At 37.7% G+C, this 24,356-nt stretch overlaps 2 protein-coding genes across 2 annotated transcripts in view; both read right to left on the bottom strand.

Moving 5' to 3' along the window:
- Positions 1 to 3,313: 3,313 nt before the first annotated feature.
- CAVIN4 (caveolae associated protein 4) lies at positions 3,314 to 14,860 on the bottom strand. Its single transcript, XM_058175239.1, has 2 exons — positions 14,445 to 14,860; positions 3,314 to 6,382 (listed from the first exon to the last, which is right to left on the bottom strand). Exons 1-2 carry the CDS (start codon positions 14,850 to 14,852, stop codon positions 5,738 to 5,740), a joined length of 1,053 nt encoding a protein of 350 aa, XP_058031222.1. The 5' UTR covers positions 14,853 to 14,860; the 3' UTR covers positions 3,314 to 5,737.
- Positions 14,861 to 15,438: 578 nt separating this feature from the next.
- The window catches only part of TMEFF1 (transmembrane protein with EGF like and two follistatin like domains 1), a 140,775-nt gene continuing 131,857 nt past the window's right edge, over positions 15,439 to 24,356 (bottom strand). The window contains exons 8-10 of the mRNA XM_058175238.1: positions 23,997 to 24,120; positions 20,760 to 20,918; positions 15,439 to 16,815 (exon numbers count right to left, since the gene is read on the bottom strand). Coding sequence (XP_058031221.1) covers positions 16,731 to 16,815; positions 20,760 to 20,918; positions 23,997 to 24,120 — 368 coding nt within the window. The 3' untranslated portion in view covers positions 15,439 to 16,730. The remainder of the gene's footprint in view (positions 16,816 to 20,759; positions 20,919 to 23,996; positions 24,121 to 24,356) is intronic.

Below are 24,356 nucleotides of genomic sequence, written 5' to 3'. Positions count from 1 at the left end.
GAAGTCAAGGGGAACTCTGAGCTGCTGGATAATACCCATTTGATCTCATTTTAGTATGTCATAGCTTGTTATCCTTGTTCTCAAATGGTTGAGCCTTATCTGTTTTTCTGTCACTTGCTACATGGAGTCATGTCTGTACAACTGACTTGTATCTCCATTTGAAAGTTCTTCTAGATCAGCGGTAATATCACTGAAAGTATCATGCTAAAAGGGGAAATTAATCATATCTTTGCAGAGATGTTTTGCTTGGTCAACCAGCTGATAATCTTTTTGAGAAGCTTTTAGGAATAATTCCTAAGGATATAACAGTTGGCCTGCAAAGCTGATGACATTTACTTAGCAACTTCTCAATAGTAGGCTGTGTTCCCAAAAATAAAAAATAAAAAAATACTCAAAGCTATGTTAGCTATTCTTCCTCTGGCAATTAGCTGACAAAAGAAAAAATATATATTGTTAGTGGCTTATCATAAATATGGTAGACATGGGTGGCTGATGGGGGAATCAGATGTACATAGCTCAATAAACACTCCAACTGGTGAGATGTTATTTTCATTCTCTGAGCTTTTTTCTTTGGGACATAGCGGGAGAGAGATTTTTCAAATAGGTTCTGACTCCCTTCTAGGGAAGTATATCCTTGCATCCATATATATCAATGGTGCTGAAGCAAAAATTCCAAAAATTCAGACTGAGTTGTAGTTGTATAATGAATATTTTATCTTCAGGGAATTTTCTGCAATTAAAAAGTGAGTGCCTATATATAAATAGCAGACAACACTATTTCTGTTTCAACTGTGCTAACATACCTCTGGGTTTAAGGTAATTTAAGAATGCCCAGTTTTGAGGTATTAACTCTTAGTTGCCAGGATTTGATACCATAGGGGACAATGCATGATCATAATCTACATTTTCAAAGATATTATTGTGACTGGAACATTGGTCTTAGATGATAGCTCCCATATTACACTGGAATTTACAACTCCAAATGTTGCTAGTATGTTAATTTTCCTAATATTCTCATTCCATGAGAATGTTATGGTCTTATTAAAACTTGTAAAATCTTCCTTGAGGGAGGCAGACGGTCTAGAAATATGTAATATAAATAAATAGGGTTTACTTTTACTTCTCAATTTTGACATGGTTTATTTAGGTAGACTTTTAGTGTGAAAGAAAACATTCATATTCCCGTTTTTAAAGCACAGAGGATTCATTTTTACTTTTTTACACTCTTTTTATTGTTAGGTTTTACTTGGCAACTTTATTTATACTTCTGTCAAAAGAGCCTACCTTGAACTTTTCTAAAGATTTTTGAAGTAGTTTATTAGAAACCCAGTCTCTCTCCTCTGTTAATTTGCATAATGTTTATTAAGTGTGTTAACTCTTATTAGTGTGAAATGTACTTAGATTAAAAAGAAACATTCTATGATGAGATTTTAAGACTTGCAATTAACATACTGTGATTATGAAGCATAGTAAATGGGAACATCAGCATCCTTACACTGAAGATTCTGATGTAGAGCAAAGATTTATTTTTTTATTTTAAACATTTATATAGTTGCAGGGGAAGGATACTGTAAAATCTCCATCCCCTCCCCACTCCAGGGGAAGGTTACTGCAAAAACCCCATTTCCTCCCGATCAGCTGGGACTCGGGAGGCAGAGAATACATGGGGGGCGGGGCCAGTCAGAGGTGGTATTTACCGGTTCTCCGGACTACTCAGAATTTCCACTACCGGTTCTCCAGAACTGGTCATAACCTGCTGAATACCACCTCTGGTGGCTATACTTATCAGCTCTTGCTCATCAGATCCTCAGATTTAGGACAAAAAAGTATCTTGCTTTGAGCTGATTATGTGTTTTAACTTAGTATGCAACATCTCCATGATAAGAACCAATTTTAGTTTATATCTTACTTTCATAAGGACCAATTTTCATGATAATTGCACAATGAAATAAATGGCCTAATCCCTAAAACCATATACATTTTAAAGTTTGATTCGTATAATAAAACTCAGGCTATGATGCATATGCCAACATATGCTCTTAGCTTGTACCGAATGCATATTTGTGAAACTAATCTTTTTGTAGCTGGGGTAACTGAGAACAATTTTTAAATTGCAAATGGATATGAAGCTGTTCTTTGCCCTTATTTAAAAGATGTTTCTATGCCTCAAAGGAACTGAAAAATAAGGAAATTCATGGCCCAATTGCCTTGTATTCTGCTCTATAAGCAGTGGCAGTGTTTCTAGAACTGGATCTGTTACTTAATAGGAGAAAATCAATTCCACTCATGCAATATAATTTTAATTTAAAAGTGGAATTAAAATATTCAAAAAGGCTACAGTAGACTTTATTTAATTTGAATTTAGTAGCTGCTCAATTCCAATGGATTTAAGACTTACCCTTCTACTCTTTTAAAATACTTAACATGTACAGAATTTGTGTGTTCTTCCTTTATTTCACTGGTAATCTGAAAAAAAGTGATTTGAAAAGTTTAACAGCAATATTGGAGGGAAAGGAGATGCTATAATGGATGCCAACTATAAAATTCCTGCAGTGTTTCAAGCAGCAGCAGAAATAGCCATACTTAATTCTTGAGAGGCCACATAAGGTTTGCCTGAACGGCTTTCTTATTTAGAAAAAATAAGTGAAAGAAGGAAAGATTGCCATGTTTTCAAGTCACCCCCAACCTTTCTTAATTTGTGCTACATTTCTATTTTTATTCGTCCCCTCCTTGTTTCAGTTAAAGAGGATCAGTGGGAGCAGTGCACACTAATGTGCATGTGAGTCACAATGAGGATAATCCAATAGCCTTTTTTCCTGTCTAGATGAGCAGTCTTTGGAAAAGGTGTCCTGATTTTAAAGATGATGGGGGAGCCTAAATTTTGCACTCGGACATCAGTGAAAATATTTGTGTATGGACTTATAGCTTCCCATAGAACATCCTAAAGTACACCTATCCAAGTAGGACATTAAAAAAAACCCACTACAGAACCCAGATGTAATGGGTTGTTGAAGATAATCCATAAACACATCCTGATGTTTACTGAATTAGAAAATTATCATGGTGCTGCAATTAATTTCTGCAACATTGGCACGAAAGATGAAAACTCCTCCTCCTGTGACTTGGAATATGTACATAAGGAATTGTTTTTGTCCTTTTTTATTTTATAGTTCATTCTATTCTCTAAAGCAAAAGTAACAAATCATGCAAAGACCAAAATAACCTAGGACATCTTTGATCCTTAATGAAACCTAAACTACCCACAAAGTCTATGTATCAGCCGTTTGGGAAATAATTACCACACACTGTCTAATGTAGTTACACATTCTTTTTTATTTGGTACCATTCTTAATTTTACAGTGTGTAGAAACATACAGTACATATGAAACTGCTTTCTCCTTATACAGTCTGTCTCTTCTGCCTTCCACTGCAGTTAAGTCACCCATCTCAATCTGGAAACACTAATCCACTTTGAAACTGTTGAACCACTGAATGTAAAGTGTACCATTACTTCCTTACAACTACTACTCCTTGGCTCTGAAAGTTAAATGCTATTACCGGGTACTTGAGAAACTAAAAAATACCAGAACTTTAAGCCAAAAATATATTGGTCATGGGAAACTGTGCCCTGAACAATCTTGGGCAGGGGGCAGGAGAAGGACCAGAAGATAAGCATATTTTTTCTATTAAATATGATTGAAAAAAAATAAATTTTATAACGCTCAAAAAATAATATGTTTATACTGAGGTAGATGAGTCTCAGAGTTTTGAAAATCAAAAAGCATGAGCATTTGGCAAAGCTCAACATCATTACAATCTGCAGAATATAGCAAATTTTAGGAAAAAAAGTAGTTTGCATAATTTATATAGTCATGGAACACTGCATATATTGATACAAAATGTGTTTACTTGGTTTACACTAAGTCATCAGTGTTAAAACTATAAAATGGAAGCAAATTAAGTAACTGCATCATAATGCGTTATTCTGGAGCAAAGTCTGAGAGGAGAGAGAAAACAATACCTTATTTAAAGGTCATTAACTCAGGTCATTAATGAGCACCTGGAGATTCTGTGGCAGCTCTGCATACAAGCACCAATTCTGGGTTTTTTTTACATTGCAATGAACATGCTAAAGTTGAGATAAGTTCTCTTATTAAACTGATGCAGCTAAAAGAACACATTTACAAACAGGCCCTTTACAGAGTTATTTTTATTTTTTTCATTCAAAGGATCTCACCACAATTCTATCTGATTACAAGCCTCTGAAACAGAATAGAATATACATTGGCTGAATAAACCAACAATAAGCCACTCAAACCATTGGTGGTTTAGGATACCATGACTCCTCCTTGTTCTCCCTCCAGAAAGACATTTATGCTGTCTTCCTAAATGAAAGGAACCCTTTCATTCACGGAATGGCCAGTCTACAGGCTACAGTCACTATGTATGAGCAAGATCCTAATGATCTTTTCCAGGTGGGGCAAAAGTGAATTCCCTGAAACCCCTGAAGCTCTGCCACATTCTAACTAGAGCAGGGGTCTTCAACCTTGGTCCCTTTAAGACTTGTGGACTTCAACTCCCAGAGTCCCTCAGCCAGCAAAGCAAAGCTGGCTGAGGAACTCTGGGTGCTGAAGTCCACAAGTCTTAAAGGGACCAAGGTTGGAGACCCCTGAACTAGAGTTCTCTCCATATTTTGTCTTGCAAAGAAATACCCAATTCTCTGCAGTTTATAATAATCAAGTTTCTCCAACAAACCTATCTGGATAAAAGGGGTTGTGGGGGGAGAAATCTGTTTGGATAAAAGTATCCAAAAGTATGAATAAAAGCAGGAGGAGAAACAGTTAATGGTTACCTGATTGATGGATTTGTTCATGCCCACAATTCACCTACTTTGTGCAACAGCCGGATGGATATCTCTTATAAGTCAAATAATGAGATTTACTTTTTGTAGTTATCACTGTACATTAAAAAATCAAAACAAGAAACTTGCTGAGAAATTAATGTCATTAAATCTGGGAGAGGGTGTTTCTATCTTTTAATGTTGAAATGTAGTACCTGTTAGGGTAAATGGCAATTTGCATACACGTTAAAAGGAAATTGTTTATTATTAGCAGAGAATCATCAGGTGATAAAGATGCACCCACTGTATGTAAAGAAAAAGAGTTCATACATATCGATCTATTCGCTTCTGTAATTTAATCCAAGCACAACTTGGATTAAGCACATCTAAGCATATATATAGATTACAATTTTCACTTGGGATTGCAGATTGTCCAGAAGAGCTTATCAATCATCCGGCAAACTATGTAGGATACCATGTAGGATAGCAAAAGTCTGTCATTACTGACTTTCCTGTAAAATATTGGGAAATGCTGAAAGAGTCCTACAACAACTTTCTCCAACCAGGCACCCTACAAAATACTACAACCATAAGCCATAGTAAGAATGGGGATAATGGGAGTTTTAGAAAAAAAAATACATTTGAACAACGCATGGTAGGAAAAAATGTCTTAACACATGCTGCTTGGTTTGGTGGGTTGGCAGATAAATCCAACTGACCAATTTGGCATGTCCAAATAGAAACCATACCTTGGGCTGGGCCCCAAACTTTCTGCAACATGCAATACTTCAAGGTCTCTGCAGACAGTATGAAAGCCACCAGTCTGCACCTCCAACATGAAAGGAATTGCTCTTTCCCTGCCATAGTGACACCACCTCGCCAGCGGATGTTTGCCATTTAAGCTGGCTGCTTTAGATCCAATAGAAGGGCATCCTCTTTCATCTCTGGTTTGATCAGGTTCTTCTCAGGAGGAATCATTACTTTTTCATCTGCCTGAGAAAGGTGTTTTGATCCATCCCCTTTGTCCTTCTTCACTTTCGTTATCACTTCAGTGTAGGAAATTTCTTCAGTGGCTGGTTCAGCTTCCCTACTTTCTGTTGCTGTTTCAGGGCCAGATTCCTGGGTTTCTTGTTGGCCTTCAGCCCCTGGTTGCTCTTTAGTTTTTCTATACTTTTTCAAATTCTCCTTAATTGGTGCTACATTGGCAATATTTTTCTTGAACCGTACCCCAGTCTGTCTCAGCCTCTCTCCTGATTGCCTTATTCGTTCCCTTCTCTCAGGTGTTACTATTCGAGTACGAAGCCTATCCACCTTATTGCCAAAATTCTGCCTTGTTTTCTGAAGGTTCTCTCTTGAAAATGCCTTTTTGATGTTGTTGATGCGCCTCATCCCCAATTTCTTAAAACGGGCTGTTCGGCTTTCTTCTATGTAATACTCCTCATCAGAAGAGAGATCATCAGGTGGGCAGAAGGCATCTTCTGTGCTTTCCCCTTGTGTCCGGTCTTTGACAACGGTCAGAGAAGATGGACACTGAATGTCTTCCTACAAGTAAGAGCACAATGTTATGTCGCTATCACACTACTCAAAAATGGCTTAAAGTGAATTTAGAAAATTCCAGATATTTGCTGCCTCAGTCATTCTATTTTATGCTAAATTTTTCAGAACATTCACAAAGATTCAGTAGCATAAAGGCCACTCAATATTGTTGTTCTGTCCCTGTCCAAACAACTTTCTAATTGTTCATATGTTAGAGGTTAGTGCAGAACGTACCATTAATAAGAAATTAACCACAGAATCATATTCTTAAACTTTATTGCTCTTTCCACTTTACTGTTAATAACACAGTTAATAATAACCCAAATTTGAGATCAGTTTTGGTCAAGAAGAAATCCTGATGAGTCTTTGTAGCATAATGAGTCTTTTATAGTAATAAATGTTAGCCACACATACACACACAAACCTTATGGGGAGTATACTTTCGATAGACCATTCACGTTTAATTAAAAACAATTTTGTCTGCTCCAACCTTTGCTGTTTTCAGTACAGCCACCCTGGAAAAACTGTAGAGTTGGGGTATAGAATCAAGTTCAAGAATATATGGAGAGTAAAGATGGGCAAGTAATCACAATCATAATCAAAAAGATACCTAATAGGGATTGTGCCTATGGAGAAAAATAGAGCAGCAAGGCTTGGAATTCTACAGGTGACATTCTAGCAGTATCCAGATCACCAGAAGGCTGCAGGTTTGCTTATAAAAGAGCAATATGTCCTGAAAATATTCTGTTTGATCCAGTGGTGAAATCCAATTTTTTTTACTACCAGTTCTGTGGGCATGGCTTGGTGGGCGTGGTGTGGCTTGGTGGGCATGGCAGGGGAATATTGCAAAATCCACATTCCCTCCCCACTCCTGGGGGAAGGATATTGCAAAATCTCTATTCCCACCTCACTCTGGGGCCAGCCAGAGGTGGTATTTGCCTGTTCTCCAAACTGCTCAAAATTTCCGCTACCAGTTCTCCAGAATCTCTCTATCTGAAAGAAAATCATCTTTCCCAACTAGGAGAGTGTTGTTACAGTTCCAGATCTCAAAGAGAGATGCAAATGTGGCAGTAGAAAGACTTGGAGAAATTTTTAATGTGTCTATAAAATGAATATACTGCTTCAATGTATACACAAGGAGCAGTGTACATAAAGAGCAGTTATAATATCATGCAGGTAAACAAGTAAACATTACAGTTACTGTAATATAAAAATTAACACATCCTGCCAACAACCTTCTAAATATCACACTAACTATCATACTGACAACAATAGCCTCTTGTGGCCTTCCAAAACAGCTTGGACTATACCTAGAATTGTCTTTTAGTCCAACCGCGTACCCAGATTGTCACATCATACCAGGAAAATGGCTGTCTATTTTTAAAAGTCTTATACTGATGGAGCATCTACAACTCCAGGAAAGAGGTTGTTCCATTCCTTAATGGTTCTCACAGTCAGGCAATTCTTTATTTCAAGCTTAGATCTCTATAAAACTTCCACTCACTGGTTTTTGTCTTACCCTCAGTGCTATAGGGAGTCAGTTCAGTCTCTTCCCACTAATATCCCTTCATATATTGGAAGACTGCTATCATGTCTCCCCTTAATCTTCTTTTCTTTATGCTGAACATACCAAATTCCCATTTATTCGAAATTCCAAGCCCCTTACCATTCTTATGGCTGTTCCTTACACTTTTTCCATTCTTCAGCACTTTTTATTTCTATTATGGTGACCAGAACTGGTCAGTTTTCCGGGTGTGGTTTGACCAGCTGAACATAGAATGCACTATCACTTGCTAAGATCTTGACACCATACTTCAATTGATGCCACTCAAGACTGCACTGGCTCTCTTGCCAGCTGTGTTATACTGTTTGTTCATTCTTAATCTGCAGTCTACTGGGACACCCAGATCCTGCTCATAAGTTGCTAACCCAGATACTGCCTAATTTATACCTGTGCAACTGGTTTTTCTTGCTTAAATTCAGAACTCAACATTCTTATGCATCTGGCTCTGAGATTTGGAGACTTCCTTGCATCAGGGAGAGGAAATAAGATATTCCAAAAGGGGAGCTTCCACAGAGAATGCTTGCTTCTGTGACTGCTTCCATTACACCTATTATGGGGAAGGCGGCTTAGCATTTGCTCAGATTGGGCAAGTAGATTGTGTTTGAGAAAGGCAGTAGCCTGAATTACAGTAAGATAGTTGATAAGGCTGTTCCTAGTACATCAGCTAAAACTGAGACTATGGTTTCCAATTGCTCTTCTTGAAGGGCTTTGAGTCCATGAGCAGCACAAGTTATCACCCTGGATTCTGCTTGGGACCACAAGTCAACTGAGAGACAAAGCTGTTACTCTTCCAGAATCCTCAGGCCTCTCAAATGTAGAGACTAAGGAAGATGACAGAAATATGTAAGCTTTGTTGCCAAGGTTATAAGGAGTAAATATGGTTTAAGGCCAGAACATCGAGTTAACATTTTGAAGTGGTTCAGGCAGATCTCTCCCAAAGTCACAGAACTAAAAGAAAGCGAAGTAAGTCCTTGATTTGCGACCATTTGTTTAATGACCATTCAAAGTTACAACAGTATTGAAAAAAATGGCTTATAACCCATCCTCACACATAAGACTGTTGCAGCATCCCCATGGTCATGTGAGCAACATGGGTGCTTGGCAACCCACATGTATTTACAACGGCTGCTGCAGCCCCAGGTCAAGGAATTGCTATTAACAACTTTTCCAGAGGGCTTCCAACAAAGTCAATAAGGGAAACCGGATTTGCTTAATGACCATGTGATTCATTTAAATGGCAAAATAAGATTGTAAAATCAGCATGACTTGTTTAGTGGTAGAGGTTCGGTCCCAATTGGGACTGTAAATGGAAAACTACCTGTACAACGCAATCAGACTTGCAAGTTTTGTTATTATATTTAGTTCCAATAAAGGTACTTTTAGCCTTCTGTGGAGTTGATTTTTTGGACAGGACTATAGTGGCACTAAAAGAACTAATAGCCACCTTATCTTGCTCAGGGTGCAACTGATCCTCTTTCTCCCCATCTAGCCTCTGCCAGCAGTTTAGAACTTCCATTGCATTCTCCATTCAACCTGCTGTGGAGATTCCCAATTGAGTAATATCACTTCACTGATACCTCACCTCCAACTGTCAGTTTACTTCTTTCAGGGGCATCACAAAGATTTTTTTTAACAGAACAGGGCATCCTCTACTGGCGTGCTCTAAGACCTAGCCTCTCTTCACCACCCCTGTTATAACCATTCACTCAAGGAATAAAATCATCACAGTATGGGATCTTAGCAGGAGTGAAATTCATTTACCTTCCCTACTGGTTCACAATTGTGCATGTGGTGCACACGCTCTCCGCTCACACACACTGTTGTCTGCACATACGCAAAGCCTTCTGCACATGCGCAGAGGCTTAAAATCATTGCAGAAAAGTGACATCATAATGTCTGCGTGGGTAGGCACAGCCTCCAGCAGGCTGCCGCTATCGGTTCACCCGAGCCAGATAGAACCGGCTGACTTTCACCCCTGGATCTTCGACAGCCCAAAAAGATGCTACTGAGAAGGATTGTCCTACTCCTCCTACCCAAGCCCTGTCACAAGTCATCCATGAGACTACCCAGTATGATTTGGGCCTCATAACATAGTCTAAAACCTGACAGTCACAATAATCTTCCCCCAATGAGGTTGAAGATAGATCCCACACTATTTATATTAAGCCTCTTTCAAGGCTGCTGGAATCTGCTCCCTGCAAAACAGGGGTGAAATGATACCAGATTGGACCGGATCGGGCGAGTAGGTAGCGGAGATTGGTTCTGGTTCGCCGATCCAGTAGCAATCGCTGGCTGGCCACGCCCCCGAACCAGTCCACGGTCCGCAATCCAGCCTTCGCAAGCTGGACACCATGACACCGGGAAGGCAACTCGCCACCTGCTCGCCCTTAGGTCAGGGGCCGGGGCCCATTCTCCAAGGCCCGGAACCGCCGCCTGCCCCAACCGGGTCAGGGAATGCACCATTCCCTGACTCCGGCCTTTCCCTGGAGCAGCCACCCGCTCTTCCTTCACCCACTTGCTGCCCGCTCACCGCCTGTTCGCCCTTCGCCTTTGGTCAGGGCCCAAGGATACCTCATTCCCCTGAGACCCCGGAGCCACCCCCTGCTCGCCGCCTGCCTCAACCGGGTCAGGGAATGCACCATTCCCTGACACCAGCCTTGTCCTGGAGCTGCCGCCCGTTCTTCCTTCGTCACGCAGCGTATACTTACTTTGTTCCAGCGGCTGGCTGCCAGAAAAGGCAAGCATCCAAAAGTTACTGAGTCCCTCTACTTGAATATGCCGCCGCCATTGCTGCTTGTTCCATGCACCGGCTGCGCAAGCACACACCGTTTATTTTATTTATTTATCAGCAGCAGGTTGGGTGTGCGCTTGCGCAGCCAGCGCATAGAACAAGGCAGCATATTCAAGGAAAGCAACTCCGGTAACTTTTGGACGCTTGCCTTTCCTGGCAGCCAGCCACTGGAAGAAAGTAAGTATATGCCGCATGGCAAAGGAAGAGCGGGCAGCGGCTCCGGGACAAGGCTGATGTCAGGGAATGGTGCATTCCCCAACCCAGTTGAGGAAGTGGCGAGCAGGGGGCGATTCCGGGGCCTCAGGGAATGGGACGTCCCTGGGCCCCAGCCCCTGACCAAAGGCGAAGGGCGAGCAGGCGACAAGCGGGCGATGAGTGGGCAGCAGCTCCGGAGAAAGGCCGGAGTTCAAGAATGGTACATTCCCCGACCCTGTTGAGGCAGGTGGTGGCTCCGGGGCCTAGGTGAAGGGAGAACAGGTGGCGAGGAAAAGGGAAAAGGCAGAATAGAAATTAATTTTTTTCCCTACTGGGTTCTGTGGGCGTGGCTTGGTGGGGGGGTTGTGACTGAGTGAGCATGACTGTGAGTGACATTGAGTTGGCCACACCCACTCAGTCACAGGACACACCCACCCACCAAGCCACACCCACAGAATAGGTAGCAAAAAATTTTAGATTTCACCCCTGCTGCAAAGAAGCATTGACTACAGCCTGGATGCAAGGATGTTCTGACGATCAACCATTATCTTCCATCATCTGAAAATGTCAGAGAATGAACCTGGGTCCTTGTGTTTGTGCAGCACGCATCCCTAGTATTTCCTAGAAGGTATTTTGCTCTTTAATGGAACATACAACAAGAGGAGGGAAGTTCAGGAAAGGTCAGCGTATAATTTCAATTCTGAAAAATTTAGAGATATTGTCTAACATTTCAACCAAAACTTTGAGGGGGGAAAAATGTAATTTGTTTAGTTCGGTAGGCTGAGTTCTTCCAGAGAAAAGATAACTATGTTGATCCTTGAACTATTACATGATAAACAAGCCAGAATTCATTTGTTTCTGACACAAGTTTAAAGTACATGATAGAATGGAATAATGTGATAGTTTTTTTTTCTTTTTTCAAAATTAAAAGAAAAAAGTATATAGACCTAAACTATGCACCAACCTGAAAATGAGGTGGCATTTCTTAATGGTTCTGTTACTGATTTTAAGTTTGAGGTAGGGTTTTTTGAAACAAACCAATGTTAAGATTAACCAGATTTGAAATTTAAATAAGAAACACCATATTTATCCAACCTAGATTTGAAAATGTAACCTTCCCTCCCAACTTCTGGGAAAGAACAAACATGAATTGCTGTAGTTTCTTGTTGCCACTAAACATGGCTTTGCTGTAAATCAATCCATCCTCCACAAAATCCCACAAAATGGCTACTTTCAGCTAAGCAAATCATATGAACTTAATTTATATGTATGCAATCACTTTATTCCTTTCTTTACTCAAAAAAATTATACTTGGAAGCCATAGTCAATTTCCAATTATCTATAAGAGCAATGTCTCCCAAATAGAGCAGAATATAAAACTATTGCTTAATACTGGCTTTTAAACCTTGGTTTGTTTGGAAGCTATTAACCATAGCTCAACTAATAGCTCGACTGCTGTTACCTCCAATGATACTAAGCAACTTCTTTCAAGCCTGTCAAAATCACAACAAAGCAAATTTTAGTCTGAAGAGTTTGAACTCTTGCACATTATACAAAAATCTAAATAATATTTAAATCAATGTGACATTCAATAATCTTGTCAATGACGTAAGATTGTTAACCAATTGTCCAACTAAATCTCTTGGAGGAAGGAGAGAATAATCAGTTAATTGGCAACTAAGGATGATGTTTGCTGGTTTCCACCAAACTCCATATTTAATGATGATCAATCACTTATGGCAAAAGTGCTTTCAATATTAATCAACCCTCTGTCCACTATTCTTCTGTGTTTTGGTACAATTTTGCTCCTTGTTGAGTTGGGGCATCCATTAAGCATCATGGAAAATGCAAACATACTGCTAAGCCTAGCTAAGCCCATGGACCATTCAGCCACTTGGCTATTTATACCCTATCTAGTGACGATTAATTCTGCTTTCTAAATATTGGATCTTGCTCTGTGAAGTTCAGACATAACTAGAGATGACATTTCTAAATTTCATAATCAACACATGCTAGCATAATTCAGAGAATGAACATACATATACATAATTTATTGAGTTCTCTGTTACATCATCAAAACCCATATGTGCAAGAGGCACATAAATGTACCTAAGACTAGAATTTATTGCTTTTATAAGTGAACCACACCATCCACAATAAAAATAAAAGCAAACAGTAATGCAGGATGATGATTTTTTTTCCATACCCAACATGACAGCCAAAGTCTGATGTCTTTTATAAACTGGCTTATCTGGAAATAATAGTTCTCATGATTTCAGTGCAATCACAGGAATAATCTGGCCAAAAATAAGGACTGCTAAATTTATTTTTAAGGAAAAGTTTACACAAGCATCTATAATTCTAATTTTGAAAGAAACATGTGTTCAATAAGGCTCATCGCAGCAAATGAGTTGCAGATGAAAAATATTTAGATTGGACTCTGCCCATTATTTGTTTGCAGTGCAACACATCAATTTTCAATGAATGTGGTATGTCAACTTCTTCAGAGTATAAAAAACTACACAAATGAAAGCATTTCATGTATCTTCAAGAATTCTGATGAATGAAAGAGCAATATTTTCCCATTGCAATTGTTATTCTTTGAAAGGAATAATATTCCAATGGCTAAAAGTGAAGACAATGTAATACCTGATAACCTTAATGAAAAGGAAGGAGTCTGAATCTCTAATTTTAATCTCTAAGATTTGGGATTCTTAAACTGCATTTGCAATTTCAATGCCCCTGCAACTAAGCACAATATTAATTATTCGGACATACGAATTTAGTGTTATGCACAAAAACACTTTGATTAGGACAGAACCATTCTGAATAACAAATTAATTTAACAGAAGAACCATTCACTTCTTTTCCAAATAGACACTTTGAATTTTGCAAGGCGATTAACTTTATTTTCTCACCTTATTTTGAGATGTCCATTTAAGTGCCAGGTTTTTATTTAATTTTTTTAGGCAAAAAATATATTTCTTTGGAGGAAAAGGGAATTTGGAAGCAAACTGTTGCGTGGAAAAACAGCAGAGAGATAGCATACTTATATTAAAAGCAAAGAAAACACAGCTCTTAAAGGGGGTGGGAATACCGCATAATTAATAGAAGCACTACACTGTGCAAAGAATTGCTGAGGCTAAATTCTCTACTTAACCCTCTGAAAAAATAACAGGGTCGACAGTCACGCCTGGAATACTAGTCATGATACCCAACTGCCTGCCTCAGATTGCCTTTCACAGATGCAACACATAGTCTTGCTGATCTACACTTAATCTTATGTTGGCTGGCTGAGAGACTTCCCAAACTAATAATAGACTGCCTCCTTGCCACCAGTGGATTCAAGCTCCAGCACATTCAGAAGCAAAAAATCAATGCTGGAAAACCACAAAGCATTAACACATTTTGAGATGGAGAGGGCTTTTAAAAAAAACATTCTTTGGATTTTTTAAACAAACCAGAAAGTGTGAAGTTGCAATAGCAGGTAACAGGTTTTTTTTAACAAAGAGGTTTACCTGGTAAATGACAACGCGAAACTTGTTTTTCCTCAGCATTTCTTCCTGTTTGGTCTCCACCTTCTGCACATTAACATTCTGCTTCTCTACTCGGGCTCTCACTTCTTTGACCCGAGCACTAACTTTGCGCGTTTTCTCCAACAGCTTGTTAACTGTGTATCCTGTGTTGCCATGGGACTGAGCCAGCTTTAGAATGTCAATCTGAATGGTCTTGATGGCATCTTCCATTTCTCTGTGGCGCTGCTCAATCCGTTTTTGACTGGCCTGCACGCTGTCTACTATGGTGGCTACCTTGTCCAGGACTCTGACAATGGTAAACGCAGCATCTTGTTCTTCTTCATCATCCGTGATGCTCGACTGGCGATTTGGGTGGATTTTATCCATTTCCAGGGCTGCACGATGATCCATACTTCCCGTCCTCGGATCAGTCTACGGGAGTTGAAATATAACAGCCGTTCAAACCTCAGTGGGACAATCCTGGCACTGATGCTCGACAGCTGTCTTTAAGGGAATGTTCAAAAGCAGCGTCTGAAACTCCACCCCAAGACACTTGTCAAATATTTATACCCACAAAATAGCCACGCCTGATTGTTCAAGTGCCTCCTGCAATATGAACCCTCTAAAATTAGGAAGCAGTACACTGGGAAGGGAACATGCACTGAAAGCAGCACATTCATATAACCATAAATTTATCTGAGTTAATCTACGATCAGGAAACAATATAGCAATCAAAGAACTAACCCACAGTCTACTAAAATCCATGTTGCTCCTATATTAAATTTAAATTATTATTTTTCTTGCATTCAGGCGGTAGGGAAGAGGATCAATGCTTTCTAATAGACCTCTGACAATTGAAATGACATTTCCCATTTTCTTTCCAAATACATAGGTTGCTCCTTACAATAATGAATAAACACATTTGGGAGAGATTAAATAAGAAAAGAAAACGTTGCATTGGCATACCTTTCCAGTTGAAATATTCAAAGCCTTTTTATTGAACAAATTATTTATTCCTACATGCAGAATTGGAAAGCCTAAAACTACATGTTAAACAGTTGGAACACACCCTAGTTACATTTTAGCTCTGAATCTTCCAAACAATTACTAACATCCTATTAATATAATAAATACAACCAGCAGACTTTATTTGGAGACACATTCTTAGCTCTTGAAATTATTCTTGACAAGAGCACAAAATCTTTTATACTATTTTTGTTTTTTGCATTTTAATCACAAAGACTATACAATTGTGTTTGCTGATGTGAAAACAGGTATCTTCTTTAGAAAACTGTAGTAAATATGAAAATTGCTTAAACAGTGGCTAACACAGCTACATCCCAATCAGGTATGTGGATTATTAACATAATTCTTAACAAAAAAGCAATATATTTGTCTCTCCAGGACAAATGTGCTCTGCTCAACTGAGCAGTTTTTCGAATAATGAACTGTATATTATAATTATTATTTTACAATTTAAAAATAAAGTGTCAGCTATTTATGAAGAAGATGGCACTGAAACCTGGGCCATAAATCTTGGATTGGATCCAGACTAAAGAGGCAGTCCTTTACATACTTACCTGGGAATAATTTCCATTAAACTGAATGGGACTTATTTCTGAGTAGAGATGTATAGGATTGCATTCTAAGTTAATTGCACAATTTGTTTTCATTGAAAACAATGGGAATTTAGATTAACTCGTCCACTGATTCTTATGAGCGCTAGGTAGAGCTAACTTAGTCTGGATTCAGCCCATTCTAACTGTTACAACTACACACAAAAACACATCTCCACATTTCATGCGATTGGCGGTGTCTAAAAAAATCCATTACTAAGTTTTAAAAACATTTAAATATCTACGGTATTTAAACACAGTGTCTTCTAGTTCCTCGTAAGAAAAGTATGTTGTAAACATCTTTACCCTTTTTGCTAGGAAACATGATGGGCTCCATTTTCATTTGTTGAATAACCATTGGTGAAATGTCTCTCTTTTCAAAATTCTTACATTCCATGATTAAAGCACAAGTCTTATCAATATAACCATGGGATACAAATACAAGAAATAAACTAACATCTTCATCAAACCATGAAATGAGAAGTTACTAGAGCAGTCCATAGCTGTTAGCTGCTTCCTGGAATAAAACGAGACAGAGCTACACTAAAAATAATAATAACAATAATAATTAAAATGTCCAAAAATAAGGCCTCTGAAATAAATATTTCCATTGTTTTAAAAAAAGTTAATAAAATTGTACATCACATGGTCAATGTAGGTATAAAAAATGCTGCTAAACCATTCTGGATGACGTATCTGAAGTAAAGTGGCCTAGATTTTGCTTCTGCCGCCGTCCTCTGTTGTTTTGGGGACATTTCCTGTTATCAGAAGCAAGCAGGAGAGAAAAATGACTCAGGAAACCAAAGTATTTAAAAGCATTTTTTCACAATTACAGGTAGTCCTGGTTTAGTGTCACAATTGGGACCAGCAATTTCTGTTGCTAAGCAGTGCAATCCCTAATGAAAATATGTGACTCTGACAGACTTATGATGTCACTTCCCATTGTGAGCCACTGTGGATTGTTAAACAAGATATTACATGAACATGACTTGCAATTTTAATGCTATTGACTTGGCTTGTCAGAAGCCGGTTGCAAAGCACACAAATATTGATCATGTGACACTGGGGATTGATCATGTGACACTGGGACACTGTTATGGTTTTAAACACCTGCCTGATGCAAAGCGCCCAACTTTTGATCACCTGACTATGAAGATCAATTATTTGCAATGATCTTAAACACAAGCCCTGGTCATAAAGTTACTTGATCAGTGCAGTTGTAACTCTGAACCACTTCACAACAGGGCAGTCATTAAGACATGTATGTATGTATGTATGTATGTATGTATGTATGTATGTGTGTGTGTGTGTATTTATTTATTTATTTATTTATTTGGTTCCAGTCAACAAGTGAGTAGCTTAGATACCTTGGGCATTAATTAGAGTAAAAATACAGTAACTGTTTATAACTGTTTACAACAAAAAAGCCATTGCAACCAGTCCTCCTATTGGTAGCCTCAGGAACATTGCAGGAAAAAAGTTGCAGTAGTTTCCAACAGCAAATAAATTCTTAAAAAAGAAGAACAGATGCTCTCTGGTATCTATTTAATAAGGGGCATGTAACCATCTTCCATATAAGCCCCCACTCCACCCCTTTTTTTATAGTTCCAGATATTCCAGGATATTTTACTCCCCCTCCAATCAGGAAACCCCCTAGTTAGAATGCTTGAGTGTCTAAGTGACGTGTTAATTCTAACTGAATGAATGAACAAATACACATAATACTACAGCTAAGAATGCCACCCTGTCTCTTCTACTTATCTCACTATCATAGCCCTTATGGCCTGCGATAGATGAAAACAATATTTTTAAACATTAATTATTGTGGAGGGAAGGTAATTAGTGTTTCTTTTGTACATCTAATTAATATAAAACTTTAAAAGAATACATTTCAATGGAGTACCCGATGCAGTAATAATGCAGAACCTGTTGCCAGCTTCTAATATTTGGAATTTCTGTATTACACGCTTGTTAAAGCTCAGATTCCTGAATCCTTTGATGGCAGAAACTAGTGAGGCTCTCCTTCCTTTTGCTTGGAATTATCTCAGGGGTTGTAAATGGGTATGCAGAATGAGAAAAAAGACATTCCAGAAAGAAAATTAAGAGTCATTTAATCAAGAAGCCACTATGACTCATGCTTGGCATCGTTAACCATAGTTAAGGCTCACTAGCTTTGCCCAATATCCTCTTTCTCCCTCTCTCTTGATAACCTTGTTTGGCTAAAACAATGTTTCAATCAGTACTGATGGTCAAGTGCCAGGATGAGAAACTAAGACCTAAATCTTATTATCAAAGGCTGCAATCCTACATATATTTACTTGAGATTAAGCTCGTATAACTTGGTGGGATTTATTTCTGAATAAATATGCCCCAAATTTCAGTTGGTGGGCAAATACATGTATTTTCCGCATATCGTAAATCTGATCCTTTAACTATTTTCCTGGAAAGCCTTAATGCTGAAGAACTTGTAAAACTGCTTGACTTGAGTTTAAGTGTATCAGCAGAATGAAAAATGAAAGATAATTTTATTATGCCTTATTGAACAACTTCAAAATTATTTGAATTTCTTTCTTTTTGTAAGCCCACTCTGAGTTTGTTGCTAGAACTATCACTATCAGCTATCAAAGAAGAGAAGTTAAGAGAATACTAAAATGATATGACGCCCATTCTAGCTGCAGGAGACCCTAAACACTCACTAATTCTGGGTTAATTTCAGCAACTGGAGGCAGTCTGTACTGCTTATGTTGGCCATGATATGTCATCCAGCCAAGCAAGCAAGTGCTGACCTTTGAATTATATTTTGTTAATGCTGTAGGATAAAGCTTTGGGGATACAAAGCAGAAAACTATTTTGAGCACAGTTATTGTCCAGCAGGTTGACTGATGTATGAGATCAGTTTTTTGATAAACAATGCAAGCCATATGAGGAAGCAATAAGCACAACATTATAGAATAGATAAGATGTAGAATTATAAAATAAATACATGTGGGTGAGTGTGCCTTTAAGTCAGCCTGTGACTCCTAGTGACTGCCTGGACAAGTCCCCATAGGTTTTTTGAAAAGGTTTTTTTTTACAAAAATGGTTTGCCATTGCCTGTTTCCTAGGGCTGAGAGAGAAGGACTGGCCCAAAGTTACCCACTGGGGTTTGTGTTTAAGGCAGGATTATAACTCATTGTTTCCTGGTTTCTAGCCTGGTGCTTTAACCACTGCATCAGATTGGCTCGTAAAGGTACATAAACCCAGTTTCTAAACCCACTAAAACTGTCACTACTTAGTTTGACAGCAGACAGGCCTTCTCCTTCACAACATGCAACTGAGCTGACAAATTTATTATTTATTATTGATTGACTTATTATATAGCCGCCAACTCAGTCAGGTGAGAAGCCATCTACAACTTCATATGTAAGAAAGTATTCTTGATAGTCCAGTACGCTTTAATATTTTCTTGCTCAAAAAAAGAATATTATATGGAGATCCAAGCACATAGTAAATGACTCACACAGATAGAGGAGAGATTCAGATTGTTGCTTCACCATGAGGAATTGGAACTAATCCTGAGTGTAAATAGGGCCACAGAGAATCTATCTTTGACATGGGCGTGGATGAGCAAGCAGCAATCCTGTAGAAGTATTTTAAGCCATCGCATGGATTAAAGGAACAAGAAGGGCTGGTATGTATATCATATTCCACAGCCTGATTTCCCTTCTATTTCTTTGCTGTACTTATTCCACCCCTAGAAATATCTGAGATGAATGAAGCCAACATTCCTCCTTGTAAAACATTTTAGCAGAGTTTGAGATCAATGATATAGAAAGGGAGACAGGCAAAGAGGATGACAAACAGGAAATAGGTTGATTCCAATAAAGTATTGATGTATTCAGATCTCAGTGCCAACATATTATTGGGGATGGAAGTTAGTGCCAGAGTGAGAAATTCTCAATTTCCCCCGTCAGTTTTAATTCATTTTGATGAAAGAACATTTGTTTTCAAAATTATTTGAAATAAGAAATTCTCACAAGCAGACTATTGGTCATTCTTGCACTTATTTAATTAGAAGCTGGCCAAGGATACGTGCTCATTTTCTTTATATAACTGTACCTTTCATTATATAATTATGTCTCCAGTGATTTGTTCCCTATGCTTCAATTAAATCCCAAGAAAACTTAGGGAGAGAATTCCTCCTTTGCGCTTTTTTTCAATAGCAATGCAGTTGTCATTGCTAAGGGGGCATCCCAATTTTGACAAATTGCTGGAAAAATCTCTGTCCCATTTCTTCTTTTGCCCATAACAATTAGTAAATAATTTTGAAGGACCACGTGCAGTGAGATTTAATTCTAACATGTTATTTATATGTATAAGTTTGATTATAGGACTGTGGCATCTTGTGACATTTACATCAAGAATACTTACCTAAATATTTTACCTTGATAATAATAGAATACATGTGTGCACTATATATAGACTCAGAATGTGTATAAGTGTTTCACATATATACACCTACTTCCATGGAAAGAGAGTGAAAGAGAGAAAACATTTCAAATAGCAAATACTTATTATCTCAATCCATTAAGAAAGTAGGTGGGAAAATACAAATCATGCCACTAACAAAATAAAAACAAAGAAAACAACAAAAACAAAACAAAACAAAACAAAACAAAAACAACAAAAGATAGCCTTTGTCATGTTGTGCCTCTGAACTTACCGGGTTATACACATAACAATTGCAACTATAATGGCAATCTGGACAGCTCCAATTATTGCTGCAATAAGCACGTGAGTGAACTTTTGTCTACTCGGGACAACATAAAGTATGCTAAAGTCTGTTTTTTCACAATGTTGTCCTGTGTATCCAGATTCACACCTAAAAAAGAAGAGTACAAATTTTAGGAGTATTTTATACATAATAATATATGCTGCGTGTGTGCCTGTTTATATATATAGTTTTTTGAGGTTTTCGCGGGTGTTTGTATGTAGGTCTTTGGTTATTCCAAGCTCCCAACCAATCAGTTCAAACCCCCACTAACAGTTAAAAGGAAGAAACAGCTGCGATCACACATTGCTCCTAGAAGCACGAAGCTGTAAACACCAGCCTGAAGATGACGAATGAGACTTCGTCGAAACATCACCAAGACACTTCCAATTTTACGCGGGAGAAAACCCGAATAACCAAAGACCTATATATGTGTGTGTGTGTGTGTGTGTGTACACACACAGTTAGTAAAATAGTAAAAAAGCTCTACATTAGATACTAACAATAGACAATAGAAAGAACTAAGCATAAACAAAAACATTATAGAAAACTAGTTAGCAATATCTTCTCCCCTTCTGTTTTTCTCAATTTTTGACTGCAATTTATAATACTTTACATTGAACACTGAAGATTATTGCTAATATTTTTTCAAATATTTTTGTCTATTTTTTAATTGGTTCCATAACGTATTCCCTACAAACCATATTCAAAATGTCTAAATATGCTGTGTTGTATAATGTGTCATATATAAGGAAGCCATTCCTGCCTAAATTTCTGTTTCTGTTTTGGATATATAATCCATCACTGTTCCTCTTTTCCAATGATTTGTTGAATTTGTTCTTAAAACTGTCAGTAAACTCAGCATATATTCCAGCAAATTATGATATATTTCAAGTATGTTTTCTGAGATTCTACCTAATAAAATTTTTATAAGTTCAAATTAAAAAATAAAAGAATGTAAGATTGAAGGAGTATTTTTTAACATTCACATTATTTTGTAGATTACACCATACAAAAGAGAGAGATTCAAAACCATGAGCCTTTATACTAACAAAGCGCCACAAAGATTTATAGAAATATATTGAATAGATAGTACAGAAATTTATAAAATTTAAAATATCCAAAGAGGACAAAATAAGAGCACGTCCTAGACTGATAAAGTGCAAAAGATTAGAAGCAACTATTTTTAGGACGTATCTATCAACACTGTATTTATATACTTATGCTAGACTAACTGGCAGACTTCTTTATTTCTTCTCCCTTAACGTCTTTTTTATCCTAAAATGGTCTTCTAGGTGAGTGTGTATGGGTCCCTGTGTACATTGGTTCAGTTCTTGGTTTTCCGGGAGACAAATTATTGTTAAATCAACATGACTATTACTACTTCTCCAAGCCTGAAAAAAGTTTACGCTTTAATAATTTAATCTGAGCATTTTCAACAAAGGCTAATCCAAATACAAAATCACAATTGCTTTTAAAACTTTTGCAGGCATAGTTACAACTTTAATTCAAGGTTAATCAATAAAAAGAGCAATGACATTTCATCTAATATGAATACAACAGTGACAGGGATTTCCCCCTTCCTTTTCTTTAAAAAAAAAAATCTGCAATCCATGTCTATTTATGCTGGAGAAATGAGCCAAAGCCTTCAACTGATAGCTTTATCCTCTCCGGCACATTTCAGCACCACCTTTTATCATCTCTTTATGCCATTTGAAAGTACCAACTGCAAGGCTACTAAAGTTTCCCCAGGCAAAGAGAAGACTGGAAAGGCATACAGAAATGCATATGCGCTCCTGGCTCCTAACTGGAGTGGGGAGAAGTATGTGAACCAGGGCGGTGGCGGGGAACACTTATGCAAGTAACCCTGCTTGAACTGCAGCAAACTGAATCAAGATGAGGACCATCCATAATAATTCCTTGCACCCCAACCATTTAATACTTGCTCTTCTTCTCTAGCAAATCTAAAGAGGCAAAAATTAATAAGCTTTTTGTAGCTTTAAGAAGGCTGGGCTGGGAAGGTTAAACTAAGGAAGGAAGTGGTAAACGAGCAGGCCCGAATAGGTAACAAATGAAAGTTAAAAGGTGATGGATAAATCTAGATTGCAGAAAATATGACTTCTGTAACAGAATCATCAGTGCTTGGAATACTTTACCTGACTCCGTGGTCTCTTCCCATAATCCTAAAATCTTCAACCAAAAACTCTCTACTATTGACCTCACCCTATCCCTAAGGGGACCATAAGGGGCATGCATAAGCGCACAAACATGCCTACCGTTCCTGTCCTATTGTTTTTCTTTTCTTCTTCCTATATACATATATGCTTATACCTCCTTATATTTATCCATATATGTGTTTATATATTATATAATCTTTTTGTATGATACCTACATATATTGTTATGACAAATAAATAAATAAATAAAAATAAATAAATAAATAAATAACTGTACATTAAATATGATGATAGAAAATGAAAATGAAAACTTTGAATAAAAAAAAAAAGAAGGCTGGGCTAAAAAGATTAACAGGAAGCGCTGTTGATAGAAAATGTTTTTTTGACTACTTGTACTACTTGTCTACTTCTACTTTTTGTATCTACTAAGAGTTTTAGAGGCTTGTCCTTGTACCCCTGTCTATGTCTATATCTTCTATAATTTCAGTGAAGGAGAATAGATCTTCTGTCACTTTCCCTGCCAGTAATTGACAGCTGCCATCAGTCAGCTCTTGGTAATTTCAAAAAACAAAAGAGTCACTCAATTTTAGTGAAAACATCAAGTTGTTGACCAGCCCTGTGCCTGAATTTGGGGGAAAGGGAAAGAGAAAGCTGTGGTGACTATAAAATATGTCAATGACCCAACAGACAGAAAGTGGCATTCTTAGGGGGGAAAATGATACCTACCCCTTTTCCCTGTTACCTTCTTTCCTTACTTTTGCTCAAACAATTTTATAAGGAATCTACTCGGTTTACATAGCAGCAGGCAGGAGTAAAAAAAGGTAGAAAAGAATAGAATACTATAAATTCAAAGTAATAACAAAAACACACTGGATTTAACTAAAACCATCCAGATTTGAGAGAGAAGAACCTTTTATCAAACTATCTAGGGCTATTGCCCCCAGGGCCATACTTAATAATATACAGGAAATGCAGTTTTTCAGATAGTGCTTTTATTAGTCTAATTGACTTACCGGCAGGAAGCTTTCTGTGTTGAATAAATGAATTCACATTTGCCATGGATGCAGTAGCTACTAAAACTATCTGAGCAAGGAATATGGCTTCCAATATAGATGTCTTCCCTTTGATCACTTGCATCTTTTGTATGAAACAAAAATATAAGACAGAGTAGCTTATTATTTTATGAATATAGTTAACACAATTATAAAAGACAGTCACTTAATACTTTAAATCTAAAATGCAGGTATTTCCTCAGCAACAATACTACATCACTGGAATAAATCTGTCTCCTTACCTGCTATTTTAGCGATATTTAAACATAAGATTTTAAAAACATATTTATTCTTTTATCACCAAAGATAAAATACAAATCA

The sequence above is a fragment of the Ahaetulla prasina genome, chromosome 3 (genome assembly GCF_028640845.1).
Source record: "Ahaetulla prasina isolate Xishuangbanna chromosome 3, ASM2864084v1, whole genome shotgun sequence".
NCBI lineage: Eukaryota > Metazoa > Chordata > Lepidosauria > Squamata > Colubridae > Ahaetulla > Ahaetulla prasina.
The sequence above is the reverse complement of the archived record's forward strand: the minus strand, read 5'-3'. Positions and strand labels throughout refer to the sequence as shown.

What these genes read in the sequence shown, in the direction of transcription:
- CAVIN4 (XM_058175239.1), bottom strand. Translation starts at nt 14,852, where the DNA reads ATGGATCATCGTGCAGCCCTGGAAATGGATAAAATCCACCCAAATCGC. An exon ending in TTCGCGTTGTCATTTACCAG is followed by an intron (nt 6,383 to 14,444) that starts GTAAACCTCTTT and finishes TCTTACTTGTAG; the next exon opens with GAAGACATTCAGTGTCCATC.